The sequence below is a fragment of the Chanos chanos genome, chromosome 5 (genome assembly GCF_902362185.1).
Source record: "Chanos chanos chromosome 5, fChaCha1.1, whole genome shotgun sequence".
Lineage (NCBI taxonomy): Eukaryota > Metazoa > Chordata > Actinopteri > Gonorynchiformes > Chanidae > Chanos > Chanos chanos.
The window spans coordinates 31,714,255-31,735,070 of NC_044499.1; the positions used below are offsets into that span (position 1 = coordinate 31,714,255).

Genomic DNA, 20,816 nt, shown 5'->3' on the forward strand with positions numbered 1-20,816 from the left:
CCTTTTGTCTCACAGTGAAGGGAGAGAGAGAAAGATCCAAAAAAGATCAGACCCCTCAGCAGTCTCTCTCTGTGAGACACACACACACACACACGTCCCAAAGCTTTAGGACTCCCACAGATTCAGGGTTACTCTGTAGGCCGAGGTTCCATCATTCAGGGTTCACACTCTCTCAATCTCTAGCCCACTTGTTTTGCACACTAACCAATTCAACCAGACATAAAACACAGAGCACTGCAGTGTGACTATTTAGCCAGCCATCCATGAGAACCAACACATACAAAGCACATGAGCATTTAGCTTAAATAATACTCACAAAGAGGTGTTTCTAAGTTATTTCCACAAGAAATGCAAAACACTACTCATTTTACAAACACATTTAAAATGGTGTTTATTCATATAGAAATACGTACATTTCACTTTGCTTTTTTTCTTTTTTTTCTTTTTGTAGTTACACATTGTAAAAAGAGAATTAATTCTATTAGCTTGTTTCACCAGTGGGGGGAAAAAAGATCAGTTCAACTGTCTTGTTATGTTATTTGTGTTAAGTTTGACGCCCATGTCTTTTGTGCGTGTGTGTGTGTGTGTGTTCGTGTTTGGATGCATGATCACTCTGATTTAAAGGTCAAGGAGGAACCCAAAGCCACCATGTGCAGTTCTCAAAGGTTTTTGTTTTTTTTCTTTCCTTCTTCATCTTTTCTCCTTTTTCCATTCATGTCATCGTGAACCTTTGTACTTTCGGAGGAAACGTCATCAACAGAAGCGTTTAGCACCAAGCTTGGTGCTGGAATTTTTTTTTCCTTAAACAACAACAACAAAAAAAACCCTAAAGGTCTATTCGCTCCACATTCAGTACATTAAGGTATTCAGGCTAAGAACTGATCTAGACTTTGAGAACATACAACTGAGATTCCTAATGCTTCCTCCTTTTCCAAATGCTGACAAGCCACGATATCCAATCTGCACCCAACGTCAAGCAATGGCCCAGAGAAGAGAGAGAGAGAGAGAGAGAGAGAAAAGGCATTCCCAGCACTCATCTCTGAATCGCTAACCCTGAGAGATCTTCTCGAGATCCTCCAACCTTCACGGTGATCCCTCATCACAAGCTTCAACCTGAGTTAATCCAACTTTTCCCCACATGCTTTAGCGTTCCAACGTCTCACTACACTTCAACTTAGGCTACTAACAATCTCATTCTCTCAGTTCCTCTCAATCTGTTCAATGTCCAGTTCGCCACCAAGCTGATAAACATCTCTCCTCGTCCCGCATAGTCCCGCCCACAACTGTTCGCGCTCCTTTCCATTGGCCGTCCCGGGCATCAAATCCGAGTAGGAGGAAATGTCCCCTTCCTGTTCATCGATGACTGATTCCTCGCTGGTTCCCTGCTCCTCCTCTGTGTCCAGGTGAGGTTCTGTCCCTTGATCACACACAGAGGAAAAATCCAGCCGGTCTGCGCTGTCAAAAGTGGGCCGGGTGTGGCTTGACTGGCAGCCGTCGTCACTCGTAATCCCAGGACAGCTAAGACTGTGGAAATTTGGAAGTTTCTGTGCAAGGGGGGAGGAAACAAAAGAAAAAGAAGATTTTTAATTAACTCGCTTGATATTAGGCAAGAAGCATTCAGCCTAGATGAACTTCGAAAGAATGGCTCACATTTCAACATGAATGTGAAAAACCTCAAGAACTTACCGGAAACTAACCCACAGTGTCACAATGCGCACATTTATTATCCTCATAAGAGAAACTCAGACAGCATTTTTAAAGTATGGGAGAGTAACCTTAATGCACATTTTTACAGTATTTAAATAGCAACAAAGCGGAGTGGAGTGGAGTGGAGAGGTGGGGGCTGTGTGTTTTTTTTTTCTCTCACTGCTTGCAGCAGTCCCATGCAAGCACATTAGCCACGGTCAGAGTCGGTTGCCATAGTGACAGAATATTTGCTTTGTAAATCAAGACGCGTTTTTCCACCATGCACAGTGCCCCCCCCCACCCCCCACGCACACACATACACACACTTTCAATTTCAACTGAGGCCTAAACTCAGCAGTTGGACCCACTGTAGGGAAAAAAAAACAACAGAAAAAAACATGACCACCGTGTGCACTTGTTAACATATACAATTGCCTACATTCTACAGAGCTGGTTTTGAAGATGGCTCAGCCAGCAGTGAGCAAGAGCAATCATAGGGGGGAGAAAGTAAGGCTTAACTGACTCAGTAGAGTCGTTCAGACCATTTATTACGTGTTGGGACAACTGCTGCAGCTGAACTGGGAGTTCTGGACTGGAGCTGGTCCCCACGGGGATCGGCCAAAGCCCTTGTCCAGATAGCAGCAGGCAGACTTCACTCAGCCCTGTAATCCTCAGGCACTGGTACTGCTCAGAACAATGAGTGCATCCATTCACAGAGCCATGTGAACGCTGCAAAACAGCTCTCTTACAGGCACAGAGCAGCACCAGAGAGAGAGAGAGAGAGAGAGAAACAGCTGGGTTTAAGCAGAGGGCACACAGAGCCTTCTAGTGAAGGACTAAGCACTGGACAGCTGTCCTTCAAGCATGACCACCAGAAAGACAGAGAGAGAGAGAGACTGAGTGTGTGTGTGTGTGTGTGCACGTGCGTGCGTGTGCGTGGAAGGGGTCGCAAGGAGTAAAAGTACAAATGTCCAAACCCCCGTAAGGACTAGCCACTGGACTCTTACGTAATGCATGTATGAGCATTGTGGGCCTCCCTGCATACAAAAGACATGACAGATGTTGAGAATACACATGCACACATGTAATGTGTTTAGACAGGTCGCTATGTGTGAATAAGTCTGGGAAAGGAAGGGTGGGGGTGGACTGGAAAATGGATATCCTCATCCAAAGAGAGAGAGAGAGAGAGAGAGAGAGAGAGAGAGAGAGAGAGAGAGAGAGAAAGAGAAAAATGCAGAGATAAGTAGAGAGAGAGGGAAAGAATAGCAAGGCCCTGCTGTTTACAAGGAGGTACTGACGAATACTGATTCTGATATAGATACTGGCTGATAGTAACAAGTATCCTGGTTTCTGTGAAATGTGTTTACTACAAACACTAGCTTTGAACAGTGCCTTCATACACATCCACTGTGCTGGTGCCATTTTCTGAAGCAAACCAAGAACCAAAAACATTAGTGCTCCTTTGGAAGTTTCGGTTTCATGCTCTTTTTAGAACTCGTGTACTTTCTATGCAAATTACTTCAAAACCCAGATCTTTGAGCTTTAGCGACGAAGCATGTAAATCGTTTGATCTAGCTTACAAATAAGACATGCCCTACTTCTGTAAATTAAATAAGTATTTAACACTTTATCAAAAAAAGAAGAAATAAAATAAAATCGAAACAAAGTCATAAATTGAATTTGGAGGATTGAATTTTGGCTGGATTCTCATTATTCAATTATTCAGTCACGTAGATTTCTCCAGGAATCTATTAGAAACATAAAAATAGTGCAGCGCTGGGAGACGCTGAAGGAGTTTCCATGTGTGGTGTGATTAAGGGAAATGTCATTACGGCCAAGTGAGTCATTTAAGCCTAAGCTCCATTTTAGGCTTATCAACATCACCACAGTCACGAAAACCTCAGATGGCACCGGAGAGGGAAAAGGCCACGGGGGAACACACAGGTGAAGATGTGCCCAACCATGATGCAAGTTCAGGCATATTTAAAGGGTGAAACCCACAAGCACTCCAAAAAAAAAAAACAGAGGAGCTTTCTATTTTTCCCCCATTGAGGCTTCTCACGAAAGCTCCAATTCGATTTTATGCTATTTGTTCATTTAGCTGATGCTTATTCAGAGCAAATTATAGTTCTGGCTTTCTCTGTCAGAGGGTGGTGGTCCGCACCTTGTTAAGTACGTTTCTCAGGGGGGCACCGGCAGTGTGCTGTCATGCCTGGGGTTTGAACCAGCAACCATTTGGTTTTTAGGCCGATTCCCCTACCACTTAAGCCACTGCCAACTCAGAGTGTTTGGCCTTACTGGGGCTAACTGATAGGCCTACAGCGACACACAGATGTCTTGCAACATTTTTATGACAACACAAATTTGAACAGTACAGTGACCACCATGTTCTCAGAACAAATGGAGCAACAGGAACTGACCTTGAAGGTCTGTCAAAAGGTCAACATCAACTCCTCTGCGCAAATCTGAGCGCTTCCTCTGGTGATCGGCAAGCTGATTCCAACAAAAGGAGTTCAATAAAATTTTTCATCTAGAAACATGATGCCCAGCAAACACATAAGGACATCACATCCGTGCAAATTCTTTACGTACAAGCCCACGTGCTTTAAAACTCCTTTTATTCTTTCATGAGCTACCTTTCGACGCAAGTTGCAGTCAACAAAAGGATTAAGGTAAAACTACAGAAAGGTTCAAAGTCCAAAATGAAAATGGTCACTTCAGACATGCTCAATTTATACCCTTAGCACTTGACCCAGTTAAATGATGCCGTTTTGGAGGAAGAACATCACGACTGGCACAGAACAGGAGGACTGATCCCAAATCAGGACCGACAGACTTCGACAAGGCTTTGAACCCATACAGATTTCAAGCAACAACCAACAATATCTGATGAAATCTGGCAGCACCATAATTTTGATTTCCAGTAATTCTACATTCCAACAAAGGTCAATGAATACACAGTCGTGAAAGAGCACACAACAGAGGTAATTAACCCCCCCCCCCACCCCCCCCCCCCCCAAAATAAAAGGGGGGGGGGGGCAGGTAGTCATTAACAATCACCAGGAAACACATTATCACAAATCCAATCCCTCAAGTAACACAGTGAAACATTCTACAAGACCAGGCTAGGCCTGTTTACGACAATGTGACCGAGAGATAGAAGTGTCTGCCTGTGTGTGTGTGTGTGTGTGTGTGATCCTGAAGGAGAGGATATGTGTGTTGATAGGGCGCGTCAGGATTTGGGCAAGCATGTTAATGGAATATTACTGGGATCATGAGCTAGTACGATCTGGTGCCTAGAAAACCTGGAACAGCAGGGGTTACAGATTGACTTCCATCAGTTCAGCCCTCCTGAGGTAACCCTTTCAGGATTATATAGCCATTTTCTCAACAAATGACTGGGTCAAATGCAAAAGGTTTTGTTCATTCAGGAAGGAAAACGAGAAAAAAAAGAAAAAGAAAAACTGCACACTGCCTATCTGGAAGGGCATCGTTATAATTAAGAATGTGTCTCCTAAGAGTATAAGTATGAAGAAGTCACACTGACAAAGTCTTAGGAGTGAAATAAACAGTGGCAGTGCCTGTGCTGTCTTTACCACAGACTCACTGAATCTAATCACCTAAAATCCTGCTCCTGCTGCTGCCGCCCAGCTGCATCAGGTCTGACACCCGCTGCTCTGTAAATTACGACTACCCTCAGACTTCACACACCAGAATACTTACAACTTGATTTATGAAAAGTCAAATTCCAAACTGCAATTTCCAAAAAAAAAAAAAAAAAAAAAAATTTATCTTCAAATGTCATAGAGTCAGGGAACTTCAGAAATGTATAAATGCTAATGGCAGGACAGTGCAGGCAGACACTCTTGCTGCGGTAGAACAGATCTTTTGGTTCCCTCTGACCACACACTTTCGTGCATAGCTTTTGCCTGAGGCTAACATTCAACTGTATTTTATCCAACAGTGAAAAGTGATCACAGGGCCCTTTGTGAGTATGCAAACGTAAACAGCCTAACATGAATGGCACCACACACATAACTCAGGCAACATAAAAAAAATGTTTGGTGTGTTTGTGGCACGTTCATATCCAATAACTCTGTCCTTCTGTAACATGGTTTACAGGCCAAAAATATTTTTGGCCCTGCATGGTAGAGACGTGATGTCACTTCATATTTGTCTGTCCCAGTAGAGGATGACCAGTCAGACAGCGTTGTCTCAATGCACCATCTGTTTCCCCCCTGTTCAATGCCAGACTATAGATCAGAGGCCTGCCGTCCCTCACTGCTTTCTCTTTTCTATGAAATGTTGGCAGAGCATAGAAATAGTATCTAAAAAACAACGCTGCCCTGAATAGCTGCTTTGCTCAAAGGGTGTGGTCGAAACGAGGCGTTTGCTCGTCGGGTGGCATTGAAGATACAGCAGCGACGAGGGGTTGGAAGAGGGGTCGACGAACGGAGAGACGGATGCGGTCGGGCGGCCGTAGGATTCGGCGGTTAAAGGGTTTTTTTTTTTTTTGTGAGGTTTCGCTCGGTGACCCAGAAAGGTTCTTCCTGAAGTTGGGAGCCCGTCAAGTGTGAAAAGAACAGACAAGAAACATTTTCAGACTCTGAGATGATGAGCCAACGTGACAGCGGGTTAAAAAGTGTCTGGTAAGGCGAGGGTCTTTGCACAGCCTGTGACTAATATGGTAAAAACCACGACTGTGCTTGTGCAAATGCCACTACAGCAGGGCTAAGTAATCTACGAGAAGTTGGTTTTTTGGACTGGAACACTCAAGATGTGACATCCTGTTTAAACCACGCAACACTGAAGTGGCACAACAGCATCGCACACAAGTGCAAATTACAAAACAAAAAGGCCACAATTGTTGGGGGAAGAAAATCAAAGTTGAACATTTTAACAAACCAACCACCAACACTACGAGGTCAACCCATCTCAGCTGATTATAATAATCTTCCCACTTCAGTGGAAAAAAAACAAAGTCCCCCGTTGAACCCTGAAGGTTTTTACCCCCTGCAGTCACTCACCTGGGTCATTTTAGCAAGATCCAGTGAAGGCCTCTGTTTGTGAGTGTCGGCAGGTCTCCTCCGTTTCATGCCGATCTTCTTGTCGTTTAACACGCAGGGTTGGGAGCGGCTCCTGGCCAGCCCCCCTTGCCCAGTTCGCCGATCCAGCTCAGGGGTGGAGTCTGGGGAGCTAGCCTCCGAGGGTCCGCGAGGCTCGGGGAGGCAGATCTGTTCGTCGGAGAGGTAGAGGGGACGCGGGGGCTCGGAGCAAGGGCTGGTGACCTGGCCGGTGAAGGGAGGAAATGGGATGCCCTGGCCGAAAGAGGGCAGCTCCAGCACGTTGGAGCGTGTGGGCAAGCTGAAGCTGGAGCTCCGCTGCATGGCTGGAAAACCGATCTGAGCGAAAGACGTCCCCAGGCTACCGCCACGCTGGACGCTGCCCCCGCTGTGGCAGCGCCGCTTCTCCACCGTCGTCCAGACGCGGGAACCCTGCGGTCGCCACGACGACCTGCAGCTGGCCAGCTCCTCCGAGCAGGAGTGCGAGCGACACTGCCGTTTGCTGGGCGGAGCGGCGACTCCGGCGGAAGATGTCTCGCTAAGACTCAGGTCTCGAAGAAGGCCACTGATGGAACCAGCCGCGCCTGCGGCCTCGGGAAACCCATCCCACAAGCTCTCTAAGCTGGAACCAACTGGGCGCTGATGCCCTCCACAGCCACGGCCCACATCTCTCCACAGACCTGTCTCTGCAGCAGGAAAACAAACACAAACACAGTCTGAGTTTGTTTTTTTAAGATTTCACACCATGAAAAGGAAGCCCATGCCTAATATAATCATATTCAAGAAGACAGCAGTCACACCAGCCAAGCAGAGAGCAATGGAGTGAAGGAAAACAAATTCACATAATTAAGCAGGCTAAGTAGCTACAGCACGGGTGCTTATTAGTTGTAAAACTGTAAGCACTTCTGATGATGCTGCAAGAAAAACAAACAAACAAAACATTTCATGTTACAGCGTTCTACAGTGTTCTTCTGGGAAGGAAGTAGATCAGCCATTACAGCACTGTCTCGTTTCTAGCCACAGGTTGAACCTGAGGGACCTAAGCCCGCAGGTGGTCAACAAAACAATGTTAAAGTGCAGCACAGTAAAGACTAGTGAGACAAAGGCTCCAGAAATAGCAGCTCCTGGTCGGTGGCAGGCTGCCACGGGTCCCTGTTGCACTGCAGGCTACAACATCTTTAACGGCCTGCAGTTCAGAGCATGTGAGTGGCCGCCCCTAATAACTCAATGAACTCTCTACTTTGACCCAATACCGTATCTCAGCAACGCTTGAGTCATGTACTCCTACACCTGGAAAAACAGGCAAAAATAAAGCACTCCTGACTCCATTCAGACACGGGTTTTGGGGTTTTTTTGCATCAAGAAATTGTTTTGAAAGGAAAAAAAGGCCTTGACAACTGAGGCTCAGTAAAAATCCACCCAAAGAAAATATCTGGCTTCCCATCATCACTGTGACAAATGCCATTCAGGTCCAGAGGACGATCTTTTTATCTGGGTCAGGACTCAGTTCCAGGAAACCCAGGAAATCTGTTATTTTCTTTCTTTCTTTTTTAAAAAGAAAAAGGAACAACTTCAAATTTAAAAGGCTCAAAGGCAGAGAGGGTGTAAAGTACAACAAACACAACTCTCGGTGGTCAGATGGTTTGATCTGTCTATGAGTTGTCACCTCTGAGGGAAGGAGTTTGGGGGGCACCCCACGCTCGGATGGTTTGATCTATCTATATGTTGTAACCTCTGAGGGAAGTGTTTCGCCATTTCCTGGAGGTGCTTTTGATTTGAGTGACCAGGCATACAGACCTCGTTCTTCATCTAAGTCGTTGTACGCAGAGGGAGAAAGTCACAAACAAAAATAATTCGGCAAAAGCGCTCCTTTTGTGGGCTTCCAGGGAAACAAAAGGAACAATTACCCGCCGCACACCGTCGTGGGCTTTGTGTGACGTGCCAGCGCAGGCGATCTGGTGCCAGGCTAACACTAATACAAAACTCTATTGATCTTTTTTTTCCTGTGTTCTGAGTGCCGCTTGTTTCTCTGAATCAAAGAGCGCTACTGTTGTGTTTCTCTACCTCTGCTTTTCTGCTTTCTGATGTTTTGGAAACTAGAAAACAATACCTCTTCAGTCAATCACCTAACAGATCACTGAAACTCGCAAACACAAGACAGTACAGCAAATCAAGCCAAGTCAACAACGTTATTTGCCACGGGACGCGAAAGTTTAGTGTTCACCTCGAGTGCACTTGTCACAAATGGAACAGCTGTGATCCAGTGAGACTATGTCTAACTGCCATCAGGTGTAAGGCTCTTCAGCACAACAGAACAGATGTTTGGCTGGGGGGGGGGGGGGGGGTGCTGAGTGGTGCATGTGTGCATGTGTGCATGTGTGTGGGGTTGGGGCGTGGGGTGTAAGACAGCTCTATTGTCTCGCTTTTTCAGAGGTGACAACATGCGCAGCTCTGCCTTTCCAACTAACTGCACCTGACTCATAACACAGCTCTGCAAGCTGCTGAGAGATGTTGTCACAAATGCTTAATTATGGGTGAAGCGAGGAACATTTAAGCAGTGTACGTCTAGAGCAATTAGACCTAATGAAGGAGTGAAACCTGATAGCATGAGAGAGAGGTTTGGGGTGGGCCGGTGTGGGATTGGGGGGTGGGGTGGTGCTCACAAACAGAGAAGCTGATTTAAGTTTCCAAAAGGCCCTGATAGACACTCACCCATGCCTGTGTAAGTGAAGAGGGTCGTTCCCTGGCTCATGGTCTTCAGCGACGGCGATCGCTGTGGAGAGACATGGACGGCCAGGTCAGGAAAGAGCTGTAAAAAAACTGTTACAGAGAGCCCTCCCACCTTCCCCCCCCTCCCCCCAAAGGCCCTCACCCCAAACCCTTCTTCTTTGCTGCTCACTACACTTGCCGTGCGTTCATGATCGTACAGGAAACCCAAACACCCAGCATCCTTTATTTTCAACAGCAACGTGACTGACAAAGATGGGTCATGTAGACCACATGTAAATCATCCGTCAGTTAGAAAAACAAAACCTCTGAGCGATAAAAGCAAGTTAAAGGGTGTGATGTCAGTGGTTCTTCCATCTCTTGACTTTACACTTGGGACTGCGCTCTCTACTTCAGCTGAAATGGTGAGGTCTGAGGAGGCTTAGGTGATTTCTAGCTGGATGACTTCAGTGCGCGAGGCACAAGGCAAGGACAGTTCACGTTACTGTCAGGGGATTTTTCTCCTCTCTGCACGTTACGCAGGGAGATTTTCAGCAGTCAAATATGACTCAGATTAGCCCTGACCTAGCCCAGCCCTGTGAAATACCAGTTTTAAGTTCCAAGGTAATGAATCTAACCAGGAAGATTTGAAACAGATGACACGCCCTTCCAATACCAATTCGAACCATTATGCTCAGAATCGTGCTAACAATAACAAAAACATCCTCTTTGAAAAAAACACAGGATGGAAACGTAGCATTGTAACCAATTTAAACACAGAGTTTGTGGAATCGGGAAGCAATGGTTTGGAGTTTTCCAGCAAGTTTAGCTCATGGAAAGTAAAGAGCACTGGCGCATTGTTTGTAAACTGTTAAGACTTCAGCGTAAACACTGCCCATTTTCATGGCCCATTCAATGAAAAGAAAGAAATCGTTTGCACACTTCAATGACAAAAACACGTCTGTTGCTAGAGGATGAAGGCTCGCTCGCCTTGCTATACAAACATGGCCTCACTACATAAGCGAAGGTTCCAAAGTTCAAATGCATCTTACCAGCTCCAAGTTTGACTCCTTGGATGTTACATCATCAACACCCTTCTTTTCCAGTGTTTTAGTCTGTATGATCACCATGGCAACACACATTTTCGCCACAACCCATTCCAGTGCAGGTAAGATTGGTCTGAGTCCATCTTCAAGTGTAGCGTGAGACTCAAATAAATGTCAGGGGCCCTTGGTTTCTTCTGGAATGTTCTCTAGAGGTCACCTCACCCCTGCGGACACAAAAGAATGGCCAGAGTTACCGGACAACCATTGTCTGGATACATCACCATTAAATTACCATAGAACGCTGGAGGTGGAGACTTTAGTCTCTCTGGTCAAAGAATGACCCTCAGAACAGGCTGAGGCAGGAAACACACTGTGTTCATTAAGTTTATTTAAATACACACACACACACACACATATATACACATACACACAAAAACACCCAAGATGCAAACAAATGTGGCTACTGATCCAGAGAGAGATCAGAGTTAAATTACTGTTTGAAGACATGTGACCCACATTCATTAGGGTATTTTATCGCTCAAATGTACTATTTTGATCGTAACCTAGGGTAACTAAACAAGTGAATAACATCACCCGTCTGTTTTATATGAGATATGATGTAATCAACTGAATCAAATCATCAGTTTTATAACTGCGCGAGAAGCGTTAACCAGTTCTCTCCTACACACTCACTGGATTGGCTAGTAGTCATGCCAAGCAGATTCAAGCTGCCTTGTGGAGTCCCGCCTTATTTCAAACCTACATTGAAAGGTAAGTTATAATCATGTGCTCAGTTTCTTAAAGGGAGGCTGGAAATAGCTATGCCTTGCCTCTATCATAACAGCCTCTTTACAATTCCCTTTTCCTGAGAACAAGGAAGAAATACAAAGACAGACAATGATCTACAACGATCTCCTAATCATCATGTTTGATTACTGGTGTTAACAAAACATTTTTTAAAAGACGAGAACAACAGGAAGAACAGAGGAGGGCGAGAAGTAGTGACAAAGAGGGAGGGAGACAGAGAGAAGAATCAGTTGATGAAACATGAGACTGGTTCCATTCTATAATACTGGGAATGAGAAAAAGGGACATAAGGGTAGTAAAGAAAGTATCACAAGACCCCAGGAGGGCTAAACAAGACCCCGCACCATATGATTTCCATTAGCGTCGTTGATCACGCAGGTCAACGACCTTCTTTTTCAAACCACTGGCTACAGTGGCTTTACTGAGAGGAAACGATTTGAGCTCAGTTCTGAAAGAGCTCCTCGGAGAGACACGCCATAACTTCACAGATGTTGCATTGTTTACACTTCATTGACAGTTGATAAAGCCACAGCCTGAGTCCCAAGCATGGTTTCTCTGATGAGGATGAAATCTAGACTCAGTCGAAACGGAGTCATTCTGAAACATTCTGAACAAAGAGCCTTCATTTAAAAGACAGTTTAGTCCAAGACTAGAGTTGATCTTTCAACGATGGGGCCAGCCCAAAATGTATGAGGTTTAAGAAAAGAAAAAAAAACAAAACAACAGAATCTATTACATACCCAAATAAAGTCTTGCAAAAGATGCTCTTTTAAATCATAAGGAGCTAAAAGACTAACACAGAAAGAATGAGTATGTAAGTTCATGATCAAAGGAAGTTTCAACCACTCATGGAGAGCCCGGAACATTCTGGGCCTGCTGGAGGGCATTAATATATCACTGATGACTGTCTGCCATGGACCACCGACCCAGAAGAACCTTTGACCCCTGCCAAAAATAGACACAGTCCATGAAATATAACGCTGTTAACAAAACTGCAAAGAACTCTGAGCAACCTACACAGAGCAGGGGAGAAGGTCCCCGAGAAAACTCCTAGTATCATTTGTTAGACTGACAACCTTAACTAGTGTAAAAATAATCTTCATTCTGGCTGTCACTAAACTATTATAATCCCCTAATACTGTAGAGTTGCTCTTCACATCCTGTTAAGTCTGTGCAGCCCACATTTGACAACCAAAGGAAGGAAATTCAGACAGAACGCTGCACCAGACTTACCAGTTTGTTTTACTGGTCAACGCTACTTGTCAACTCATTTTTCATACTGTTATTGTTGGTGGCTTAATGAAAAGAACTGCAGTTACAGAAAATCTGTAAGGTGGCCAAGGCATTCTCCAAGTCAGTGTAACTGGTACAACACCACATGGGAATGGTCACGGATGCACTGCCTGTGGTTGAACTCTTAGCATCACACGCTGAGTGCTCTGTCTAAAAACACACAGGATCAGGGTGCTGGGAACACAACCTCAATGCTGGGAAATAAGAAAATAATCCAGTAAGGCAACTAAATGGATATTAAGGTCTCCTCCTGTCTCTGACCCATGACTCAGCGTCTTGAGATGACTGGTCGCCTGCACTGCATGCTCACGACAAGAGCCGCCTTGTTTAGGAGGTCGTTCCTGCAGGTAAAGGAAGTCATCATTCATTCATGCTAGGTAGCAAAAAATTACAGTTGTGTTCACTGCTAATGCACCTACAGACAGTGAAAAATTCTCCAGAAAAAAAACCTGAAATGCTAGAAACCAAACAAGTTTCGGCTCCTCCATAAAAACATATTGGCATATGGGCAGATGAACCACTTGCGTGTGGTTGAAAACATAAACGTATCCGTAAACAAACAAGTCCACTTCCCTTATCTGAATGTTTTAGCAACAGTTCATCCAAAATAACTAAATATATTTGCTAAGTCAGTGGTAAACTCCCGATCATCATAGGCCATCATTACAGTCACCGCTGTAAAAACATATTACCTCACTGCTTACTCCCGATAAGCTGAATGACTAGTCATGCAAGGGAAATACCCCTACGTTTGGGGTGAATGAAAATATAAATTCAGTCATTTTTGTGATAACTGAAAAATGTTCTCTTAAAAGGGCCCTAAGGAAACAGGACAAAGTGTGACAGCAGTCAAATAACCACGAGAAAGACGGAGAAACTGCAGTGCCTCTGGGCAACTGCTGTCGTTCAAAGCCTAATACGACCTGTGGAAAACACTCAAACCTGGTGTAGTTTTTCGAACTCAAACAGTAGGAATACACAGACACAGTAAAGCTGATTTGGGGATGATGTACAATGACGGCTTGGAGTGACAGCATTTGGTTTGACTTGAGCCGAGAGGCTTCGTTCCCGTGTGTGTGTGTGTGTGTGTGTGTGTGTGTGTGTGTGTGTAGGTGAACATACCTGAGAGCTGTGTACAAGCCCACATATGCTTCTCATGAACATCACAATACGATAAAGGGATCCAAACCTTGGTGGCTTCCATTAAAGCCATGCTCCATTCATTTTTTGGCCACATGGTATAAGCATGCTGAGGACCTGTCTGGGACCGAGGCGTATTTGGAGGAAAAGGCCTCTGACAGACAGAGGAAAAAAAGAGATTGCAATGAAGGAGGAAAGAAAGAAAAAAAAAAAACTGACTGGCACAGACTTTGGCAGGGGCGGCACTTTCTCATGCAGGAATGAGAATGCCGAAAAGCAAACAAGCCAGACGTTCCTAGACCAGCTCTGCCTGCCTCCACGGCTCCAGAACGGCCCATTCTGTGATCTGGATGTTCAACCTCAAAGTGTAGAGGCGAAAAGAAAAATGCAGATTGACCCAGTTTCATCCATCAGCCCTGGTTCATGAATGATTGACTGTGTCCCAATAACCCTGAAAACGTGCTTCCTTTTTCCTCAGGTTCTTTTTCCACCACAAATCTGAACGAACTTGTTCAGTAAAAAAAAAAAAAAAAATTATGACAAAAGAGAATTCATGCTCCCTTGCATAACATCACCTCAATTAATCCCACAAAATAAAACCATATAAGAGTATTTGCACACTGCAAACACTCTTGCACACTGCATGTAAAGGGCTTTTCTGTGACTTGTGGATATATGTACCTTGGTTGATGATGCTTCCCTTCTCACGTAACATAACACCCTTATCTCTCATCTCTGAGAAACTCTCAGAGAGACGGGCGACGGCTCCTTATCTGCTGAAAAACGCCAGTCAGCGTGACTGCTAAAGGCCTAATCACAAGCAGAGAAACACAGGCCTCCATGAAGAACACCCCTCCATCACCTCCCCACCCTCCCCCACCCCTTGGGCATGGGCTGTTCACATGTCACTGAGTTGCAGCTGGCCTAACCTCGGTGGTGACAAATGACTCTGCGATGGAAGTGCCATTTTGGGCCAATCAGTGGAGTTGCACATTTCCTCTGTGGCCAGCCCGAGCCTTTTAAGCATGTTATTTTTGGATGCCGAAAGTTGCAACAGCCATCTCTTAGGTAAACTTTGGGGAAAAAACACCCAAAGGAAAGCCACAGAGCCAGATGGGGACAAATGCTAAGAGTAGTGTTTGTGCAGTCTGTCCTCCCCGATGTGCACTGCTAGCCAGCAGGAACAGCTCTGTAATAACAGTATAATTCAGTGGCAGTGACGTTTAAATAAGATTATTCACGATTGCTTTCCTCATGCTAATCCGTCACTACTGTAGAGCCAAATATTTGTGCCCCCTGAAGTTCAAAGAGGACACGTACTGTAGATCAGGACGTCGCTCGGCTCTGAACAATCTCTGGATTGTGGCCGAGCGTCTGTAGAGCACCTGAGATGAGACAGGCCGCGGGGGCTGAAATTCAACCCATCAAACCGTGCCACTGCTGTTGACAGGTATTCTGCAGAAGAACGTACGTGTGCCTTCAGAGACACAGAGGAATTCCGTTGAAGGAGGGGGAAAAAAAAAAAAAGAAAAAGCGCAAGTTTAAGTCTACACTGTACTGTGTGGCGTGACAAGTTTATGTGGGATATGTTTTGGGTTTTTTTTAATCGGTTAACACTGGTAAATGATCCATATTTGATTTCCTCCATGAAATGCACTTTTTGTTTTTCCCCATGTGGGATGTGCAGGCAGAACATAGTAGAGGGGGCAGAGAGATGTGCAAGCATAAAGATGTGGAGAACGATAAAGAAAACCAGTTTGAGCCTCTGCTATATTAGCCGTTTTTAAGCCAAGAGAAACGAGAGGAAATTTCTACAATGTTCTAAGCTCACTGGGAGCATCAACTTCTACGTCTGTGGGAAACGGTAATAAACGAAGAACGAACATGACAGGAAGAGGAGGCAGTCGCACGTCTCCGCCTGCTGAAATAAGGATCAACCCTCTGGTCAGTGACGGTGAAGAACCATTAACGACCCAACCACTGCTCCAGTGTTCATCCAGTTAGGTCAAGGCCCACACCTATTTGTTGGCTGATCTCCACGAACTCCATATGAGATTTCACACCCAACACAGCACACCCAAAAGGAGCAGAGCTATAACTCATCTCTCTGACATTCTCAAAGAGATTTAATAATTATTGTGCACCCTTCAGCGATCTCTATATATTCACGTATGACGGGGTGTCTGACTGTCGCTCAGTCATAAATCTCCTCAAAAATCAAAAGCATGAAAGAGAGAGGAGAGGGGGAAAAAAAACTTGAGGGAGAAAGGGAAAAAAATGAAGACAACAAAACCCAAAGACCTTTCTTTGGCATCTGCCAAGTGAAGCACGCATGGTTATGGAGCAAGTTTAGTGGTAGACTGGCTGTAAATCAATTAGTTATGTATGTCCCACGTTAACTGTGACCCCTCTGACGCATTTTGAGCCAAACCAAACCAAATTAGCTAAGAAGGCAGTTGCAGTCTTGGGCCTTTATGAGGTCAGCAAGCTTTGTGACCACAAGGAATGCCACATTTCCAATTGTGAAACACATCTATAAATCAAGGCTAACCCAAGGGTAACGCAGTCTTTCCAAATTGGCCATGTTACCAACAGATACTTGTAAAAACGCTGGTGCATTCAAGTTCTCTTCTTTTGGTGTAGCTAAGCAGCGTTAGGCACGGATACCTGATCTGGTCAGCTTGCACAATGCTCTGACCAAAAATCTTGGGAGAAATAGACGTAGACTGGGGGGCTCACCCACGGTTTCATAAGCAAGCAGCTGTCCCGACCAGTTACTGCAAAACACAAAGGCCCTGCCAGTCAGTGCATTTCAAAGGAGAGAGTCAAAGAGGCTGTTTCACTCTTAAGAGGCCATGCTGTTTAATTAGCCAGTTCAGATTCACTGGTACTGTATACCTGTGAGACAAGAGAGAAGCAGCTTGCATCCAGATCTTTTCAAATAAAAAAAGAAAGAAAAAAGAAAGAAAGAAAAAAGTTTGTGGACACCCATAAAGTTCCTTTATACCGTGGCACTTGAGTTAAAAAAAAAAAAATCGTAGTTCCATCTGGAAACTCACTGGGGAAACAAGCTGGCAGTTAAATTGTTACCAGGCAATGAGAAGCCTTTGCACGAATCTCTATGCAGATCCATGACCTCAAGAATCCAGTAAGATTCTGAAGTTTCAAAACAAAGACATCTTGTGATCTAACTGAATCCTCTACATGCAAGTTCCAATAGACCAACACTGATGATAGTGTCTGATTTCATCACAAGCATTAGCTTACCTTCCTCAGTTTTCAATAATAAGATTTGGACACAATGAATGGACAAGAAGATGAGACCATTAACATGTTGGGGATGAACAACAGGCTAATGCTGTAACCTTTAAGTTCCTAAAAGCCAAAGGAACAGGCCATCTTAAACCTGTACAACAAAACTGCTTAGGCGCTTCGTCACTATGGGAACCTGCTTCACACGGAATCAAAACATCACAGGACGGGAAGCGAAAAGAGAGAGGAAAAAAAAAACCAAAAAAAACCGAAACAGCCTTTTTTCTATTTCATAGTAATCATCAAGTTGCGATTCTCAGTGTGCGGATGACTCATCCTTTCATAAACTTACACACATTGTGTACCAGCACAATCAAACTTCTCTTTCTCGGTCACATTCTAAAATGATCTGATGACAAGCATCAGTTTTCCCAATGCCAATAAAAATGCAGACGCCCATCCTTCAATATAAGTGGATCATTAGCCTCACAGAGCTGCAGCAATAAAAAAAAAAAACTATCCTTTACAGGTCACATGGTTTAAGAGAAAGAGAGATTAAGTGACCTACTTAACGGTAAATGTATACGATAAAATGGTGAGCGGCATGCGTCGTAGCACAAGGCGCTTCGAAAGCATCCAAAGTGCAAAGGCCTCCTTGAGCCTGAGAAAGTCTGAGATCGTGATCACACGTGTAAAAGTCTGATACCTTTACTTTTGTCTAGTCCTTTACAGTGCATTTTGATCTATGAAAAGGAGAAAGTGGAAATGCTTTTTCTAAAGGGGTTGTATTGTGTGTTGGCTACCCAACTAGGTTTTATGAGCCTTTTTCTTATGGCTTTGGGGAAAAACTTTGGGCTCTATAATTACATTTAATATCAAATAAACACCCAACTAAGACCACATATATATACAAACAAACAGACACAGATTAATAAAACAGAATTAGCCTCTAGAGTAATATCTGTCCTACATACACTTTATAATCCATCCAAAAAATGTCTTTACAAGCAGAAGTCCTCAACTGGACAAACTATAAATAACAATTGTGATTATTTCAATGATTTAAAGAAATATATACTGAATACAGTGATTAAACCACATATTAATTTCCTGCACATCCAGAATTGTTGTAATTAGGAGAATACTTCAGCATTTCAACTCAATGTTTTAACAAAACCTGCCAAATGTGGGCCTTTTGACTTTTAACACCACAGAGCCTAGGTGTATTGCCCAGTCACGCCTAAATAAGCACCACAAACACCCCCTCAAAAGTTATTTTCCAGAACTCTCTTATGAAGAGGAAATGGAGTTGGCCAGCAAATTGGCGTTGTCCGGCACTGAAGTATTGCAAATTCACTCATACTAATGCGTAAAGAGTTTCTGCCCTGAAGACAAGTTATAAAAAAAAAAAAAAATGAAAAAACAAAAAACAATAATAACAATTCATGAGAGCAGATCCACAAAATGTAGGCATGCCCTATAAACCTAGAGGAGCTATTTTTATGAATTCTCTTTGACAAAAAGGATTAGCTTTTCAATGCCAGCCCTTCTAGCTAGAAGCAGCTGGGAAGCGAGAACAAGCCTTAGAATGGTTCAGTGTTGGACTGTTGCCTGCCCAATATAAAATGACAGCTTGAGGAACACCAAAACATGACAGCCATTTCAGTCTATGCCAATGCACCCCACAAACTGCAGCATACTGACAACTTTGTGAAGTGATTTCAGGACATGGCAAAATTCATAGCTGCCTTCAATGGGGCATTACAAAAGGTCCATTAAATGATGCCTAGTAGCCAATTCCTATCATAATCATTTTAATGCAAAAAAGATGACCAACTTTCGCAGTATGTGTTCTGAGTTAATCAGCCAATACTAGTCCCGGATCAACTTAATGAACCAAATCAGATACCCATAAGAACTGATGAAAAAAAGATGGGGACAGAGAGAAAGAAAAGTGAGCCCCTCAGTATGAATGGGGGTGCTCAAGAGAGCTAGGAACTCCGCTGCCTTGTTTTCATGGCCTTGTTACGGCCCAGAATTTGTTATTTTAATGTAGGCGACTTTGTATTATCACCAAGACATTTTATTTACCCCCGAAACTATTCACTCCGCATGACTCATTACTTTCAGCAGCCAACTACAATACATGCGAATTTAGCAATACCTGGGACCATGCACAGAAAGAAAAAAAGTTCAGTTCTAACGAGCTTTGTTCCTCGACAGCAGAAAGGAGCTCGATCCCCCTCATACCAAGGAACAAGATGTAGGTAACAAGAGATTCCGGACAGAACGTACTCTAATTCAGATGTTGTGGGATGCACTTTGTTCAGGTTCTCTCGAAATCGTGCACGTTACTGCATGTTCCGTCAATGATTAGTTCTTTTTGTAGCTCACTAGATCGCCTGAATTGATATTACTCGCTGAGGAGTTCTTGAACTTGTTATCATAAAGTTTACTTTGCATTAAATCAGCCTTCTGGTAAAATTCTGATAGTTGGGTTAGGACGCAATGTTCTTTGTAATAAGCTATAAGATGTTCCACCAACAGTGTGATGGCTGGAAAGCCAGCCAATAAACATGCATAGGCAAACAATAGCCCGCTAGCAAGCTAACCCAAAATACTCTGGCGTTAGCTTGCTAGCTAACTCTCCAGAAGAAAAGTTTCCTTTCTTTGTTGTTCCTTTAGCTTGTTGCTGTTACGTGCCTGAAACACCAGCCTTGGACGGGAAACCATAGCTCTCTCATGTCAAGTCAAAGAATTAACTGACATGGCACATTCAGCTGTCTACAATTTGCAAACCTATCTATTTCAAAGAAAATATCTTGTTTGAAATAGCTAATCAACAAGTTGGAGCTGTCATATTGAAAGCAAGTTACTCACGATGGCCATACAGTGCATCTTTTCGAGTTGAGTGTTGAACAGTTGACAGCGTTAACAGTTTGTTGGTAAAACTAACTTTATCAAAAAATCATCCGCAGGACTCGCGACAAACAAGATCCACAAACCTAGTGTTTCATGTTCCCGGTCCCCTGTGTCTTGTGTTGCACACGGGGACGGTTCCCTGGCGAGCAATGCACTCTACCAGACGCCTGTCCACACACTAACACTAACACGCTTCAGCTATGCACTCTCAGACAAACCATTGTCCTGTCTAGTGGGGAGGTTCATAGAAATGTGCACGTCAAGAGGAAAGACAAATTGCACTGGCAAATTGCTGAAGCATGTATATAAGTGAGAAAATGTAAATTTATTTTATTTGTACATGTATTTTTGATCTTATAGGCATAATTGTACAAAGTTTTAAAGTTACGATCTACAACCACCCCCACAAGCACAGGTGATGTAGTATACCTACACCGGAAAACTTGAGATTACATTGAGTTATCTTGCTAACATGATCAAGATTTTTTCCCGTGTGATTGTTGATTTTATCTGCCTGATGTACATAAAGTAGAAAACATAACGTGGATGATGCACTTGAAGAGAATATACATGCTGCTGTGGTAATATGAACATTACGAACATGTGATTATCTTTGAAATTTACCTTGTTCAACAAGACCTGTCCATCAAAACGTGCGTGACACCCATGAACACTCCCTTTTTCATTTCAGGTTGGCACTACACCAAAAGACCTACATAGTGTTACTGACAACTTGACATTCATTGTGAATAGTCATCAAATGTGTCCTCACCCTCATAATTTTAGAGTATGTCAAAGGCAAGGCCAGAGGGTTCAGTGAAAACTTTAGAGTCACTGGTCTGTGTGGCTCCCCCGTCTAATATGTAAGACTTTTTATGACAGTTGCATAAACAATCACATA

The 20,816-nt window shown here is 43.9% G+C and overlaps 1 protein-coding gene across 2 annotated transcripts; it reads right to left on the reverse strand.

Annotated features, from left to right (window-relative positions):
- Positions 1 to 420: 420 nt before the first annotated feature.
- fam53b (family with sequence similarity 53 member B) lies at positions 421 to 20,070 on the reverse strand. Of its 2 annotated transcripts, none has more exons than XM_030775592.1 (5): positions 19,999 to 20,070; positions 10,508 to 10,725; positions 9,462 to 9,522; positions 6,714 to 7,435; positions 421 to 1,544 (listed from the first exon to the last, which is right to left on the reverse strand). In XM_030775592.1, the coding sequence occupies exons 2-5, from the start codon at positions 10,595 to 10,597 to the stop codon at positions 1,200 to 1,202; spliced, it is 1,218 nt and encodes a 405-aa protein (XP_030631452.1). In that variant the 5' UTR covers positions 10,598 to 10,725; positions 19,999 to 20,070; the 3' UTR covers positions 421 to 1,199. The 2 variants fall into 2 exon arrangements, with proteins under 2 accessions (XP_030631452.1, XP_030631453.1); XM_030775593.1 differs by lacking the exon at positions 19,999 to 20,070 and adding an exon at positions 19,874 to 19,986.
- Between the last annotated feature and the right edge of the window lie 746 nt (positions 20,071 to 20,816).